This window comes from Danio rerio, chromosome 11 (genome assembly GCF_049306965.1).
Source record: "Danio rerio strain Tuebingen ecotype United States chromosome 11, GRCz12tu, whole genome shotgun sequence".
In the NCBI taxonomy this organism is placed as follows: domain Eukaryota; kingdom Metazoa; phylum Chordata; class Actinopteri; order Cypriniformes; family Danionidae; genus Danio; species Danio rerio.
Window position 1 is genome coordinate 195,001 of NC_133186.1, and position 15,471 is coordinate 210,471.

The window sequence follows — 15,471 nt, forward strand, 5'->3', positions numbered from 1 at the left end:
TCAACCGTGTTTCCGCCAACTCTGTTACAGTCGACTTTGTTATCGTCAGCTCGGGTGCTTACAGCTGTGCTATAGTTTACTCTGTTATTGTCAATAGAGTCTAATGCTCCCTATCAGATGTAAGCGTTTTGCATTATTTTACATTATAATGGATTCAGTTAACTGTAAAAATTATACATTAATGGTCTATCATCCCAGTTTAGAGGAGATGAATGGAAACGGCTTTAAATGTTCCTGCAGTTCAGGAATGAGTCACATGACACGAGGCGGAGTATAACCATATATCTGCAGCTTAGCAAATCTCATTATCACACACATAGTGTCTGATGCTGATCAGTGCAAAACAGCTCGCATTTGTCACATTCTAAATCCCCCTGTGCCTGTTTTAACCTAAATGTGCAACAGTGAGTCATGCTCAGAGATGTTATTGAGTATTATAAAAGCCACTGGAGTCTGTTAGTGAGTGACCTGAAGGAAGGAGAAGAGAATGAAAACACTAAATACAAACTTTTTTATTTTTTCCCTTAAAAAGTCCCACAAAAAACGTACAGTGTAACACATCCACACTTGTACAATGATGATGAAAGGTTAAAAACTCCTCATTGAATTAGTGAGAGTAAATGATGAACATCTCCATCTGCCTATATCTGAGTTTCAGAACAAGCCTTTCTGCTTCTTCATCCGGGCCTGCTTCCACTGCGGCAAACAGCTGAACGCCTCCTTAGAGATCCCGAACACTGCCTGGAAATCTGCCTCCGAGAGGTGCTTCTGGAAGACCAATAATAACAATAATGAGGACAATGTTTGCATGAGCTGGTGGGAATAATATAATGAGTGGAACAAACATGTATCATCACACATTTATTCAAATGCTGTAGTCAAATCAGCTGCGTATGGCGGACACGCGAGTGCATCATGAACAGCAGCGTCTATAATGTCAGGAATTTACTGCTTATCTGAACACACACACACTCACACACACACACACCACACTGAAGACCATCGTCAGATTTATTAAAATACTCTGCTGTTTTTGAACATTACTTTAGGAAGGTGTACTCTTGGATAAAAGCATCTGCTAAATGAGTAATCGTAATAGAATGTAATAAATACTGTAGTACAGTTTAGATTTTACTACAGTAAACTGTGGTTTATTTTAGCATATTACACTATATTTGTGTGTTACCATAGCGACTGTGGAATCAACAAAGCAGATCAATTACTGTTGCTGTTGTGTTACCATAGCAACTGTAGAATCACCACAGCAGATCAATTACTGTAGTTGCTGTGTTACCATAGCAACTGTAGAATCACCACAGCAGATTAATTACTGTTGCTGTTGTGTTACCATAGCGACTGTAGAATCACCACAGCAGATTAATTACTGTTGTTGTTGTGTTACCATAGCGACTGTAGAATCACCACAGCAGATTAATTACTGTTGCTGTTGTGTTACCATAGCAACTGTAGAATCACCACAGCAGATTAATTACTGTTGCTGTTGTGTTACCATAGCAACTGTAGAATCACCACAGCAGATCAATTACTGTAGTTGTTGTGTTACCATAGCAACTGTAGAATCACCACAGCAGATTAATTACTGTTGTTGTGTTACCATAGCGACTGTAGAATCACCACAGCAGAGTAATTCAGGCTGTTTGCTGTAGTGTGGCTGAACACCACTGCAGTGTGTCCTGTCAGGTACTCTGTAGTGTTTTTCATGAAGGCTGTAGCTCTACTTATATAGACACATTACACACTCGTAAAACAATCAAACTGGTCTCATGAACAGCGCGTTTCCTCAAATGACTCATGACACACTCCTGCATATATTTCCAAGGCAAAACTGGCACATATTGTCCTGGTCTCCTTGAGCGGTTTACATGGAACTGTGCAGTGAATCAGTATGGAGGACTCAGTACAGGCAGAGCGTGTGCAATTATAGACTTATGCATTCCATTACTCTGCTTGTTTTAATGAGAAACTCTCTTCATTTGGACTCATCACTTCTGAAAACAACACTATATGCTTCACTCCTCTAGAAAATGCTGCTTGATGAGAGAATTGTTTGGACTGGAAGCAAGACTACACCTCAGAGTAAGAGCAGCGTGTGTCTCAGTGCACAGACAGCATGAGTGTGTGTGTGTGTGTGTGTGTGTGTGTGTGTGGTTCACCTCTCTCTGTGCTGGATCCACATCTTTGGGCAGATCTTCAGTGCTCTTGTTCACCAGCAGCGCCGCTGGATACTCAGAGATGATGTTATTCTCTGGAGCATCGGAGATCTGCACATTAACACACACTTCAGCTCAAACACTCACTACAGCAGCACATGGCAAACACTTTAGATGATTATGCCTATTATTAAGAGATGACCTGTTCATATATAAAGCATGATCTTATTCTGCATCCTAGCCAACATCTAAACCCAACTTCTACCTTACTAACTGTTAATAGGCAGCCAATTAGTCTTTAATTGAGTTAGTAGTGTTGGTTAATGGATTGTTAACACTGTGAATATTGAATTTTAATGAAGTGTTTCTCCGCTGTGTGGTGTAATAGTGAACAGAAGAGCGTACGTATTGAATGGTGCTCGGCAGCGTCACATCTCCCAGCTCCTGCTTCAGCTGCTCGTACGTTTTTCCTCCCTAGATAGAGAAAGAGGTAGTAAAAGTCAACAACACATGCCTAATTTAACCTAATTTAATAAGTTAATCAGCTTTCCACTACAATGTTTCAGTTACACAAAGATTAATGATGTTTGACTAGAAAAATAAGTCAGATTCAGAGAGCTGGAGAACATTATCTGTGTGTATTGTCAGCTCAAACACACACACACTACACACAGCAGGGACGCATTTCCAGCTTGTGTAAAGGCTCAGAACAGCTGTTCTTCAGACGTGCAGCGCGGGCTCCAGGACTGAGGAACACTACACTACAGCAGCACACGTACACTCCACTTGCTAGGGTCCCAGGCAGTGAACCAGCCGGTGAATGTGGGTGGCTCGAAGCCCTGCTTGATGATGACAATGGGGGTGTCGGGGTCTCTGGAGCCGGGGTGTGTCCGCAGGTACTCGGCACAGGTAGGCACACACTCGCGCCGCTCCACATCATTGGCCTCATTCCCCATCCAGAGGAATATCTGCAGGAGAGAGAGCCGTGACAGCACGAAGGTCAGCTTCACATCAACACAACCATGTTTCCACTAGTGCTGGCCAAAAACACCATCAACATTGATGGCATCCCAAATAAAGGTGTGTTTTGACATATTTCAAGTGTGTGTGTTGCATATATTTAATATATATATATATATATATATATATATATAGAGTTGAAGTCAGAATCATTCTAAGTATGTTTCTTCCCCAATTTCTGTTTAACAGAGAGATTCAGCACATCTCTAATCATGATAGTGTTAATAACTCATCTCTGATAACTGATGTGTTTCCTCTTGGTCATGATGACAGTAACTAATATTAGACTAGATATTCTTCCAGACACTAGTGTTCAGCTTAAAGTGACGTTTAAAGGCTTCACTAGGGTAATTAGGGTAAAGTTAGGGTAATTAGGGTCAGAGGGAATCTGCAGACTTTTTTTGTTATTTTTTGAAAGTTTTGGGAGTCATTCATTCATTCATTCATTCATTCATTCATTTTCTTGTCGGCTTAGTCCCTTTATTAATCCGGGGTCGCCACAGCGGAATGAACTGCCAACTTATCCAGCAAGTTATTACGCAGCGGATGCCCTTTCAGCCACAACCCATCTCTGGGAAACACCCACACACACACATTCACACACACACTCATACACTATGGACAATTTAGCCTACCCAATTCACCTGTACCGCATGTGTTTGGACTGTGGGGGAAACCGGAGCACCCGGAGGAAACCCACTCAAAGGCAGGGAGAACATGCAAACTCCACACAGAAACACCAACTGAGCCGAGGTTCGAACCAGCGACCTTCTTGCTGTGAGGCGACAGCACTACCTACTGCGCCACTGCCTCGAGTTTTGGGAGTATCATAACCTAAACTTTAATTTATGAACTAAAAAGTAATACCTCTTTAACTTGTATTTAATGTTTACAACGCAAGTCCAATTAGATCCACTCTATTTGGTAAACAAGTCTGTCATATAGTATCTCTACTAAAAGACAGAACATTTCACTGTACAAACTTTATTGTAAATGAATTATATGAACATTTTCATATTAGTCAATAATTATATTGAAATTAATTTAAAAACTGAATAAATTTATTTTTTATATTAATTTTTACACATTTACTTGAGTAAATAAACAGAATCATTGATGAGGTAAAAAGGATTCTGCACGCGCAGATTCAGTGTGGGACTAGTCATTAGGCAAGTCATTGTATAACAGTGGTTTGTTCTGGAGACAATCCAACACTAATATTGCTGAAAGAGCCAATAATATTGAGCTTAACATGGGCTTAAAACAAATAAAAACTGATTTTATTCTAGCCCAAATAAAACAAATTAGACTTTCTCCAGAACTACAAATATTAGAGGAAATACTGTGAACAACTGCTGAATCTGAGAAACATCATCTGGGAAATATTTGAAAAAAAATTATATATATATATGAATGTAAATGATTTTGATTTCATCTGTTTAATACACACACATATATTATGTCAAAACTATTTTTTATTTTGGATGTGACTAATTTTTGCCCTATTTCCAATCCCTTTCTCAGTTGTTTGTGATTTTAGTTTACAGTACTATAAAAAGTACTCATGGCTGGTTGAGCTCTACCTGGTCCCAGGTGTCCAGCAGCATGACGTCGTCCTCCCGCAGGTCGTCCTGTGTGAACTGCGTGACCTCAGTGGCTGTGAAGCGTCCCGTCTTATTGGAGCACTCGAAGAGACGCGGCTGGTGCTCCAGAGTCACCTGCTGCAAACTGAAGAGCAGAGCGCAGGTGTGTGTTACTCAGATTGACCCCGCTCTGGCTCTGTAGCGGCTGTTTGTGCTCCATTATAAAGACATTTACATTGACAGCAGATAATCATGCATTACTGAGTGTTGCTGATTTCCCTGTTGGGGAGAGGGACAGTGTGTCGTATTTACTGTTGATTTAGGTGTGTGTGTGTGTGTGTGTGTGTGTGTGTGTGTGTGTGTGTGTGTGTGTGTGTGTGTGTGTGTGTGTGTGTTTTACCGTCGGTCGCTGGCGTATGGCGTTCGTCCACCCAGACTCTGCCAGAACTCCTCCGGCTCCTGACCCTCCGCCATCACCTGCTCTGAGCGACCCATGATCACACTCAGATCCTTCGCCATCGCACGCTCGTCCCCGCTGGAGCCCTGAGACACACACACACACACACACACACACACACACACACACACACACATTCAGCAGCAGCTCATCATCGCTGCAGTGTTCAGTGTTATAGTCTCTCCTCTCTGTCTGTGGAACGATGTCGTACTTTCCCGTACCACAGGTAAACTCCGCTCTGGCTCTTCAGCAGGAACACGTCGTTGGAGTTGAGCGACGCCGCCAGCGCTGGAACCTCCACGGCGCGAGTGCTGGATGGGTGCGAGCCGCAGATCTGGAACAGCCGGACGGGCGGCTCTGGCTCCACTGGGCCCTTACGGGACGTCCCACCCTGAGCAGAGGAACACAACAACAGAGTAACCCTGAGGGAAACACCCACACACGTGCGGGAAGACTCCATTAAGAGCAAATTCCAGATGTGCTGTGATTGAGTTGAAGTGTCTGCAGTACAGCTGTGGCAGTCTCAGCTGAAGCATCTACAGTCTGTCTGTGATAGTCTAGGTTGAATCGGATGCAGTATGGCTGTGATAGACCCAGCTGAAGCGCCTGCAGTATGGCTGTACCTCATAGATCACCATCTTGCCCTTGAAGATGGAGGTGAAGTGTCGTGGCTCCTTCCCCATGGTGACGGACACCTGCACCGGCTGACCTCCGTACTGCTGATCCACCGTCACCGCATGATACGCACACGCCGTCACTTCATCCTGAGACGCATGCCGGCCCTGAGGACGACACAGCACAGTCGATCTGGGTCAGTCTGAGTCATTCAGAGTCAATCTGAGTCAATCTAGAGTCAATTTGAGACATTCTGAGGCAATCTGAGTCAATCTAGAGTCAGTTTGAGTCATTCAGAGTCAATCTGAGTCATTCTGAGTCAACCTGAGTCATTTGGAGTCAATTTGAGTCAATCTAGCGTCAATCTGAGTCAATCAGAGTCATTGTGAGTAACTCTGGTCAGCAGTAATGAAGGGAACAGGCCGCTTTACCCTCCACATGTAGAGGATGTAGTTTTTCCTGCCGTTGACCTCGTAGCTGTAGAGAATCAGATAGCAGTCTCCTCCATAGAAAAACCCGTGTGTAGCTTTGCTGACCTCCGCCAGCTCCAGGTTCTCGATACGCCACACCTGCACATGAAGAGACAGTGTGGATGATCCATATTCACACTTTTAGGAACCGTCTCTAAAGTCACACATGTCATCGGTACACACTTTTCTAAGCATGTGCACTAGCTGAGGATGATACCATGAGCTGCTGAATGCGGGGGCCAATGATACGATACATTAATGACACAGAGGAAGCAGCCACCACCAGTTACTGAATATTAAAAATGTTCAAGGTCAGCATAATATTTGATCCCTACGTGAGCAGAGTTCTGAAAGTGTTTACAACTGATTTCAGCACACTCTGTCTCTCTCTCACCTGTTTCTCCCCGCTGCCGTCGTCCACCATGCGCTCCTGCGCCGCCACCTCCGGCATCATGTGCATCCGGCTGGCATCAAACTTCTCCTGAGGAACATCAGCTGAGACACACACAAACACACACTCAGATTAATAAACATAGATGTGTGTGTGTGTGTGTGTGTGTGTGTGTGTGTGTGTGTGTGTGTGTGTGTGTGTGTGTGTGTGTGTGTGTGTGTGTGTGTGTGTGTGTGTTTGTGTGTGTGTGTGTGTGTGTGAGTGTGTGCGTGCATGCACCGATTTTTCCAACAGTGTGTGTGCGGCCCAGGCCCTGCGTCTGGTCTTTGACTGTCCAGTTCTTGAAGAGCTGCTTGAACAGAGCTGATTCTCCTCCGTCACAGATGGACTCCACTTTGGTGCTGAGCGGGTAATTCTTCAGCTTGATGAACTCCTAAAGTCAGATAACACAATAATGACTGATATCGACTGAAAGTGGTTTATAATAATCCCACAATGGGTTCCGAGTAGTCCACATCAAGCAGTGCTGGGAACGTTCACTCTAAAAGTCATATATTACCATCCTGTGTTACTCAGTGACGTCTTAAGTAGTCATGAGTTATGTTAGGTTTAAAATAAGGTTGAGCTCATTTTATTGAAAATGAAAAGGTAACTCTGATTACACAACATTTATAAGCGTATACTGGATCTGATCAGGTCATTCTGATGGAAAGTCAACACTTGAATGTCTCCTTTTTGATCATGGTATTACTGCATTTGTTATTTAAAAAAAATTGCAAACAGTAAAACTTAAACAATTCAGTAAAATGGGCTGAACAGAACTTCAAATTTTGCACTTTGTTCCTGTCACTTAAAAATGAGTTAATTTAACTTAAGTACCATAAAAATGCATAAACTTAAAATTTCAAGTGTAGTGACCCCAAAATCACAATTAATCCTTTGAAAAAAAAAGTAGGTCATTTTCACAAATGTAACCTTGACTAAAATTCTAATAAAAATTCTAAATTTTAAAATCAGAAAACAAACGGCTTCAGGTGTAATTATCCATCATAATGTGAATAAATAGCTTATTCTTACCACTAGTTTGGTGAACTGAACAATTTAAGTATAATCTACACCATCGGCAAGTTAAATCAATTTAAATATGCACGTTTTGGGAGACTCCATTACTCAATTAAATTGAGGCAACTGGTTGACTTAATTCATTTAGTTCAGTCAACTTATTAGGGTTTTCAGTGCACATATGCACAGTAGTAAAGCACTGGGAAGAGTTGCTGCATCTCCTCCAGCAGGGGCTCACCAGAGCTCGGGTCATCGCTGCTTGTCTCTCCGCCTTATTGGCCATCTTTCCCTTCCACACGAAGATGGACACGCCCCCCTGGTCCAAGATGTAGCAGTCCTCCAAAAACAAAGCAAACCACAGTGAATAAACAGTCCGACAACTGCAGAGCATGCTCACATCATCAACAACACTGCTACACTTCATTTTAGTTTTGCATTTGTCACTCTGGATCAGTCATTTCTGTTCTCGATATACAGCTGACTGCGTCTCAGCGTTGACCATCTGAACTTTAATAAATCTCCATTCTGATTCGGATGGTACACACCACATGAACTAGGCTTTTGGCAAATGTATGGTTTAGACTGAGAGAAACAGAGAGGGCGCACTCACGTCATGATTCAGCAGGTCCTGGGTTAGTGGACTGGTTGCGATCTCGGTGATCTGCATCGTCCCGTTGGCATCTGACACACTGCACAGCAGGACCATTGTTAGATTAGGCCGGATCTTACACCAGCACCAGTATACATCACAGATAGTCCAGTTAGCCGAGGGCACTCACTGGTAGAGGGTGAGTTTGGCCATCTGCTCGCGGTCAGTGACGTCGTCCGGCGTGCCGCTGGGTAGGGTCGAGGGTCGCTCTCCCAGAATGCTCAGCATCACCTGCATCAGCAGCGGAGCGGCGGCCTCCGCATCGCCCTCAATCACCCCGATCTCTGCCCGCCCGCCGCGCTCTCGGTCCCGGATATCCTTGGCCAGCATCATGCCCTTTAGTCAGATTCACCAGAGGATCAACAGTACTGTTAGCACAGGCTCCACTGGACACATGCTGGAAACACACTGCTGCAATCATCTTCACATCCCCACACACACACTGAATGCCTCCTCAATTGTAAGTAACTTGGACAAAATCATCTGCTAAAGGACTAAATGTAAATGTTAATCAAACATGCACAATGTGTTTCAGCCCGGCCGATCATTTCCACCTCCTGCACCACATTGTTTAAATAGAAATTGCATTGATTTCACTCTTATATGTGCGTTAGGTGTGGAAACATGATGTTGGGGGTCTGTGGAGCGACTGAACTCTGAGGAGTGTGTGCAGGAGTCAGTAAAGGCAGAGCTGAAGCGCCCAGAGTTTCAGGGATACACTAGATCTGGAGATGCCGACCTTCAGACGCTCCTGTGTGTTGCTTTCCGGCCCGTTCCACTGGATAATGGTCTTTCCCAGATCCAGCAGAAACACACTGCCTGTGTCGAAGCTCTTCCAGCTCACCTCCACCTGAAGATTAAACACACAACTGGACCATTATACTGTGAGAAACACTGCCTGAACAGCCCACTGCATCTCACATGAGGAGTCTGCTTCAAGGTCTACAGGAAAGCTTGATGACAGACTCAGCTTGATGAATGTATTTGAGAAGCATCAGCCTGAAGTCAGCACATCAGAGCGGGTGTATGGTCTATAAGATGATGGCGTCCCTCACCTCTGTGCCGGTCACTTTCCTGCGTCCCTTCACGTGCAGCAGTCTCTGGATGTTATAAGTGTTGGTCTCCACATGGTTCATCCCTGAAGCCACTCCACCTGACTTATAGCTGCAGGACATGCGAAGATGTGTGTGTGAGATTCTCTCATCCTCATGGATGAAGCATGGATGAAGCACTTTGAGCTTAGCTTAGCATAGATCATTGAATCTGATTAGACCGTTAGCTACTCGCCTCAAATATTACCAAAGAGTTTAGACAATTTTCTATTAAAACTGAACTCCTCTGTAGTTACATTCTGTACTGAGACCAATAGACAATGTAAATATTATTATATTGGCCGTTACGGCTTGAGGAACTATACTCTTATTCTGGTGTAATGATCAGGAAACTTTACAGCTGTACTATGGCTGCAGCAGCGCAATGATATTACACAAGCTGATCTCTAGTTAGCTAGCTGGGCACTATTTTCATATTTCCTCGCCATATCGGCCTGGGAAATAACCATTCCTCTTTCTTCATCAGTCTTGGTGCACCACAGAAGGGTCAAGCTTTAAACCAGGGGTCACCAATCTCGTCCTGGAGGCATACCTGCCAACACTCCAGTTTCTCCCGGGAGTCTCCCGTATTTCTGATCCATCTCCCGTTTTGTTCTGTCTCCCAGAAAACTTCCAGAATTTCACCCCCAGCTTTTTTGATGCAGTCCCCGGATCGCCGACCCTGGTAGTACAGACCATGGACACAACCCACCTGTCTCCTGGATTTTCAGAGACAAATGTTGTCAGGTATGCCTGGAGGGCCGGTGTCCCTGCAGAGTTTAGCTCCAACTTGCCTCAGCACACCTGCCTGGATGTTTCAAGTATGCCTAGTAAGACCTTGACTAGCTTGTTCAGGTGTGTTTGATTAGAGTTGGAGCTAAAATCTGCAAGACACCGGCCCTCCTAGTGCAACTCGGTGACCACTGCTTTAAACAGTACAGTTATTCAATATTTTGAGTGACATGCTAATGCTCTAATCGCGTTTGATGATCTTTGCTAAGCTAAGCTAAAAGGCTCCTCCAAACGTGGAGATTAAATGTGTTAAGATAAATGTAACTCTATGAGGGCAGTAAATAATTCTAGAGGAACTAAAGTGTTCCTTTAGGCCAGTGGTTCTCAATTCCTTTGCATGTCTTCCTTATTAACACACCTGATCCAGATCTTCAGCTTGTTAACAGAGAGATCCTTGAACTGATCCTAGTGTGTTGAATAAGAGAGACATACACAGGGCGGGAAGTCCCGAGGACTAGAATTGGGAACCACTGCGTTAGGTCATGGTGTGTTCCATAAGGCTGTGGGTGTGTTATTCAGAGGTTTACATGATGCCCTGTTTGAAGTATCCGCAGAACATGCTGGACTCGTGCTGCTGGACCTCGCGGTGCTGCACCGGTGTGGAGCCCAGGAACTCGTCCAGCTGGACGGCGTACATCGCTGCGGCGCCCTGCTCATCTATTGACGATGCAGAGCCGATCCAGTAATGGATGTCATAAGATATCGTTTTGCCAGATTTGCATGTCTGCAAGCGGAAGGCAGGAGAGGAAGAACACATGCATTTATGATGTTGTACAGGGATTATTATAATGCATCCACAATATGTCTAAGGTTTCAGAAGTAGAACTTACTGAGAGCAACAGGTAGCAGTCTCCATCAAAAAACTGTCCATGAAACTTTTCTGGGATCAAAACCAGATCCATCTTCTGCAGAAAAAACAATGTGAAACCTCTGTCAGCCTGAGAGCCTGTCCACAATCTGCCTCTAACACTGTGATTACAGGACTAATATGGCCTGCATTCAGTATCTCATGTCATCTCTTCACTTCAGTCTCATTCATCATTCATTCCTCAACTGAAACATGTAAATACACACCGGAGATGTTTCCTCTGAGAAAAGAAAACACACTAGTTCTGTCAGAACTCATTTACTATTTTCAAAGCACAATCTTTACAAATACAGTTGCAATCAAAATGAATCCACCCAGAGCGTCATTAGCCTGGTTTCCATCCTAATGTGCGGAAAATCTTTTCATAGTTTCCAAAAAAACCCAAATGCAAATTAGGTGCATTTCCATCCAGCTGTTAGAGCGGCTGACTGTAGCACCGGCCACCAGGCAACCAACAGGAAACAAAGCGTGATGGTGTCCTGTGGGTGTGATGATTATATCAGGTGCATTCCTCATTTCACAATATTCACATCAATCCTTTTCCTCAAAAGAGGGAGGGAGTGGACCCAGACCCCAACCAGGACAAGGGATCATGGTGAAGGCAGTGGCAGAAGAGCCAAGGTGGAGATAGAGATGAAGACACCCAGGTGGGAGGGTGGAGGGTTGTCAATGGAGATGAAGCCAATGGTGGCGGAGCCCAAGGTGGAGATACAAAGGGGTTGGGAGGCCCAAGGTGATGCTGGTGACTAAGTCTAGAAGACTCAAAGAGTAACTGAGGACCAAGTAGGAGCTGACGGGCAGGAGGATTCCAATGGGGGACAGAATAATCTGGTGCAGTTAGAGATGTTGTAACAACTAATCAAGAAATTGGAGGATCAAGGGAGCCCAGTAGAGCTGGAGAGATGATGGAGTCAAGGGAGCATTGAGCCAAGGTGGAGATGATGGGTCTACAGATAGAGCTGGTGGGATGGAGGAATCCAATGGAGACCAATTGAGTCAAAGGAGTGGAGTTCCAAGATAGAGACGAAATGACAGCTTACCAAGGTGGAATCAGAGAAATGAGGAAACCTGATGGACCACAGTGGACACAAGGGAGCCGAGCAGGGCTAATAGGATGGAGTAGCCCAACGGAGAGCATTAAGTTAAGAGAGTCCCAATGTGGAGATGGGATGATGACTTACCAAGGTGCAATCAGTGAAATGAGGGAACCCAATTGACCATGATAAGGGAGCATTATGCAAAGGGGTTGGCAAAGGGTCTGCAGGTAGAGCAAGGGGACAGAGGAGCCCAATAGGGCCCAAAAGAGCCAGAGGCATGATGTGCAGTCGGATGGGTGGAGTCCTGAGGTGGTGATGGGATGATGTCCTACCATGGTGGATTCACAAGAGAGACAAGGGGCATGCACCCAAGGTAGAAAAGATGGGTCTGCAGGTGGTGTCAGCAGCTTGAAGGATAAAGGCAGAGACTGTGGGTCTTCAAAACAGCATGGATCTGGTCCCTGGAAGTCTCGCTATGATTTCTCACCACCAGAGGGAGAGGTCTAAGAGTGAGACTGTGATGGGGAATAACATGAGAAAAGGGGGGAGATGGAGGTTGGGTGGGGATATTTACAGCTGACCAAAAAAAAGAAGGATAAGGAGCTGGATAGGACCAGTGGAGATGGGGAAAACCCACAATTCTAACCCTCATAACAATGCAACATAGCCTGAGAATAGTTCCCAGAGTTTGACTGCAGCTCAGCCTCAACAGTGCGAGTCTGAGCCCTCCTGTCCTCATGCTCCACAACCACACTGTCAGGTGTGCCTCGAGGCTTTGATGATCCACCCTGTCACTCGTGTTGGCAATCACTGATCACTGAGTCAAAATTACCTTGAGGATCTTCCCTAGACAGTTTAGCCATGATCATGGAGTTAATTCAGTGTATAAGAACTTGTAAAGACAGCTGTCTACGAGTCAGGAAGACTCGAGGAATCGACTGAGGAGTTGATCTGCTGGCACCATGACAGCAAAAGAGAAGAAAAAGGCTTCAGAAATGTTTGTCTTTGAGCTCTGTTTTCTGTCATACAAGAATATCCTGTTCAGTCCTAGAGCATTCAGCAAATCCAACTGAAGAGCACACACACACACACACACACACACACACACACACACACACACACATTAACACAGGCAAGACCAGAGAATGATGAAACTGAAGGACTTAAATGTAAAAGATAATGACAGTTTAAATAAATCGAGTGTCCAACTGATGATGGGAAACAAGACAAATGAACTCAGGACAGACACGTGATACAGAGACTGCAGTGGAATCTTTTCTGAATATCAAGAGTTTCAAGATGCTCACATACAGAATGGCCACATGCTCTGCTCTTATACTTTCACTTATTTCTGCAACTCTACATTCCATCCAGAAGCCTTCGGTCAGACAGTGAGCTCCGGCTCGCGGTTCCCTCACAGAAACACTGAAAACCATTTTCCAGAACCTTTACATTCACTGTTCCTCACTGGTGGAATGATCTCCTCGAACCCACACAGACTACAGAATCTCTGACAATCTTCAAATAGCTCATTTTAACTTGTGTAATAAAGCACTTACATTTCTTACTGCCTCCCTACTCTAGGTTGAATGTTGCTAACAAAATCAGGAGTTTTGTGTTAGCGGTCTCTCTTGAAGCCGCCGCTCTGTGAGTCACTTTAGTTAAAAGTGTCTAGTAAATGACCAAAGGTAAAGAGCTGTGATAATATCAAATGAAAGATTTTCTATCAAGTGTAACTTGTGGGTTGAATAATTCTGACGGTTTACTTTGCTTCATCTTTAAGTCCTCAGAGTGCTTCATTTATACTGATCATCTTTTCTTAATAGTTTTCCTAAAGTTTGTTGACAGCAGCAGAATGTCTTGAAGATCAGGGGGGTGAAAACGTTTGATTGCAACTGTAGAATGATTGAAAATAAGAAGTTTAACAATGAAAAAACACTACTAAATACCAACACAATGTGTTAAATCCCAGAAGCACCACATGTATCTACATAACCAGAGTTATTGTTCATAAATGAGTGTGTGATCAGCCTACCTCGATCCTCCAGATGAGGACTCCTGCAGAGTTTGTGACGGCGCGGAACGTGTTCTGCATGATTCAGCGGCGTGTGCGAGACTGAAAGCAGAATTCAGCTTTAAACCAACACTTTTACACCTTCACTAACAGTACCTGTCTCTCTTTAACAACAGCTGTTGATGGAGCAGCTCTACTGTCACCAGAGCACACGTCTGAGTACCTGTAGGTCTGAGCAGATGTTTCTCCACAGATGGAAAGGTCTGATGTGCGGAGCTCTGGGGGTTTTCTCTGAAGCCAAAGCCAGGCACACACCGCATCATGCCCTTTTTTGTCCACTTCTGTTGAACAGAAGTTACAAAAACGTCATTTGAATGCATTTGCCTGGTGAGCTCAGCATCCAATCTGGATTAGGCTTGAACACAGTCGAGGCAAATGAGCAAAATAAACAAAGAGCAATATTCAAAAGAGCTGAAAACATCCTCCTCATGCCGGTCTGTGAGGAGATACAGCAGATTTAGAGGACACCAGTGTGTTGGACACAGTCTGATTCATTGTCATGGGTTTCTCAGATGGCTTGATGACACTCTGGTGATGAGCATGCACATGTTTGATGTTACATATCAGCTAACTCCATTATTGGAGTATACTGTATATTGCACAAATGCTTTTCTTGCATGGAGTTTTTGTCTTGTTCCCAGTCCAAACATCCAGATATTCTTAAATCAAGATGCATTTTACAGACAGGCAAAAAACAACGCCTGCTAATTCATTCATTCATTTACCTTCAGCTCAGTCTCTTTATTTATCAGGGGTCGGCACAGCGAAATGAACCACCAACTATTCCAGCATATGTTTTACATAGCTTCTAGCTGCAACCCAGTACTGGGAAACACCAATAAAGACTCATTCACACACACACTCATACACTACGGCCAGTTTAGTTCATCCATTTCCCAATAGCGCATGTGTTTGGACTGTGGGGGATACAGCAGATCATACCATAGCGTTACCATAGCAACTGTAGAATCACCACAACAGATCAATTACTGTAGTTGTAGTGTTACCATAGCAACTGTAGAATCACCACAACAGATCAATTACTGTAGTTGTAGTGTTACCATAGCAACTGTGGAATCACCACAACAGAGTTATTACTGTAGTTGCTGTGTTACCATAGAAACGGTAGAATCACCACAACAGATCAATTACTGTAGTTGTTGTGTTACCATAGCAACTGTAGAATCACCT

The 15,471-nt window shown here is 44.2% G+C and overlaps 1 protein-coding gene across 2 annotated transcripts; it reads right to left on the minus strand.

Moving 5' to 3' along the window:
- Nucleotides 1-494: 494 nt before the first annotated feature.
- Nucleotides 495-15,201, minus strand: avil (advillin). Of its 2 annotated transcripts, XM_073916098.1 has the most exons (21): nt 15,006-15,201; nt 14,444-14,561; nt 14,242-14,322; nt 11,132-11,206; nt 10,829-11,025; nt 9,474-9,582; nt 9,158-9,268; nt 8,549-8,754; nt 8,380-8,458; nt 8,008-8,106; nt 6,987-7,140; nt 6,711-6,811; nt 6,278-6,415; nt 5,855-6,013; nt 5,443-5,622; nt 5,175-5,317; nt 4,775-4,919; nt 2,951-3,139; nt 2,577-2,645; nt 2,175-2,282; nt 495-768 (listed from the first exon to the last, which is right to left on the minus strand). In XM_073916098.1, exons 3-21 carry the CDS (start codon nt 14,299-14,301, stop codon nt 655-657), a joined length of 2,436 nt encoding a protein of 811 aa, XP_073772199.1. In that variant the 5' UTR covers nt 14,302-14,322; nt 14,444-14,561; nt 15,006-15,201; the 3' UTR covers nt 495-654. The 2 variants fall into 2 exon arrangements, with proteins under 2 accessions (XP_073772199.1, NP_001035455.1); NM_001040365.1 differs by lacking the exon at nt 15,006-15,201 and having other exon boundaries at nt 497-768; nt 14,444-14,475.
- Between the last annotated feature and the right edge of the window lie 270 nt (nt 15,202-15,471).

Coding starts and splice junctions, on each gene's coding strand:
- avil (XM_073916098.1), bottom strand. CDS start 14,301: ATGCAGAACACGTTCCGCGCCGTCACAAACTCTGCAGGAGTCCTCATC. Junction 8,107..8,379: donor AGGACCTGCTGAATCATGAC/GTGAGTGCGCCC, acceptor TTGTTTTTGGAG/GACTGCTACATCTTGGACCA. Junction 5,623..5,854: donor GCAAGATGGTGATCTATGAG/GTACAGCCATAC, acceptor TCCTCTGCTCAG/GGTGGGACGTCCCGTAAGGG.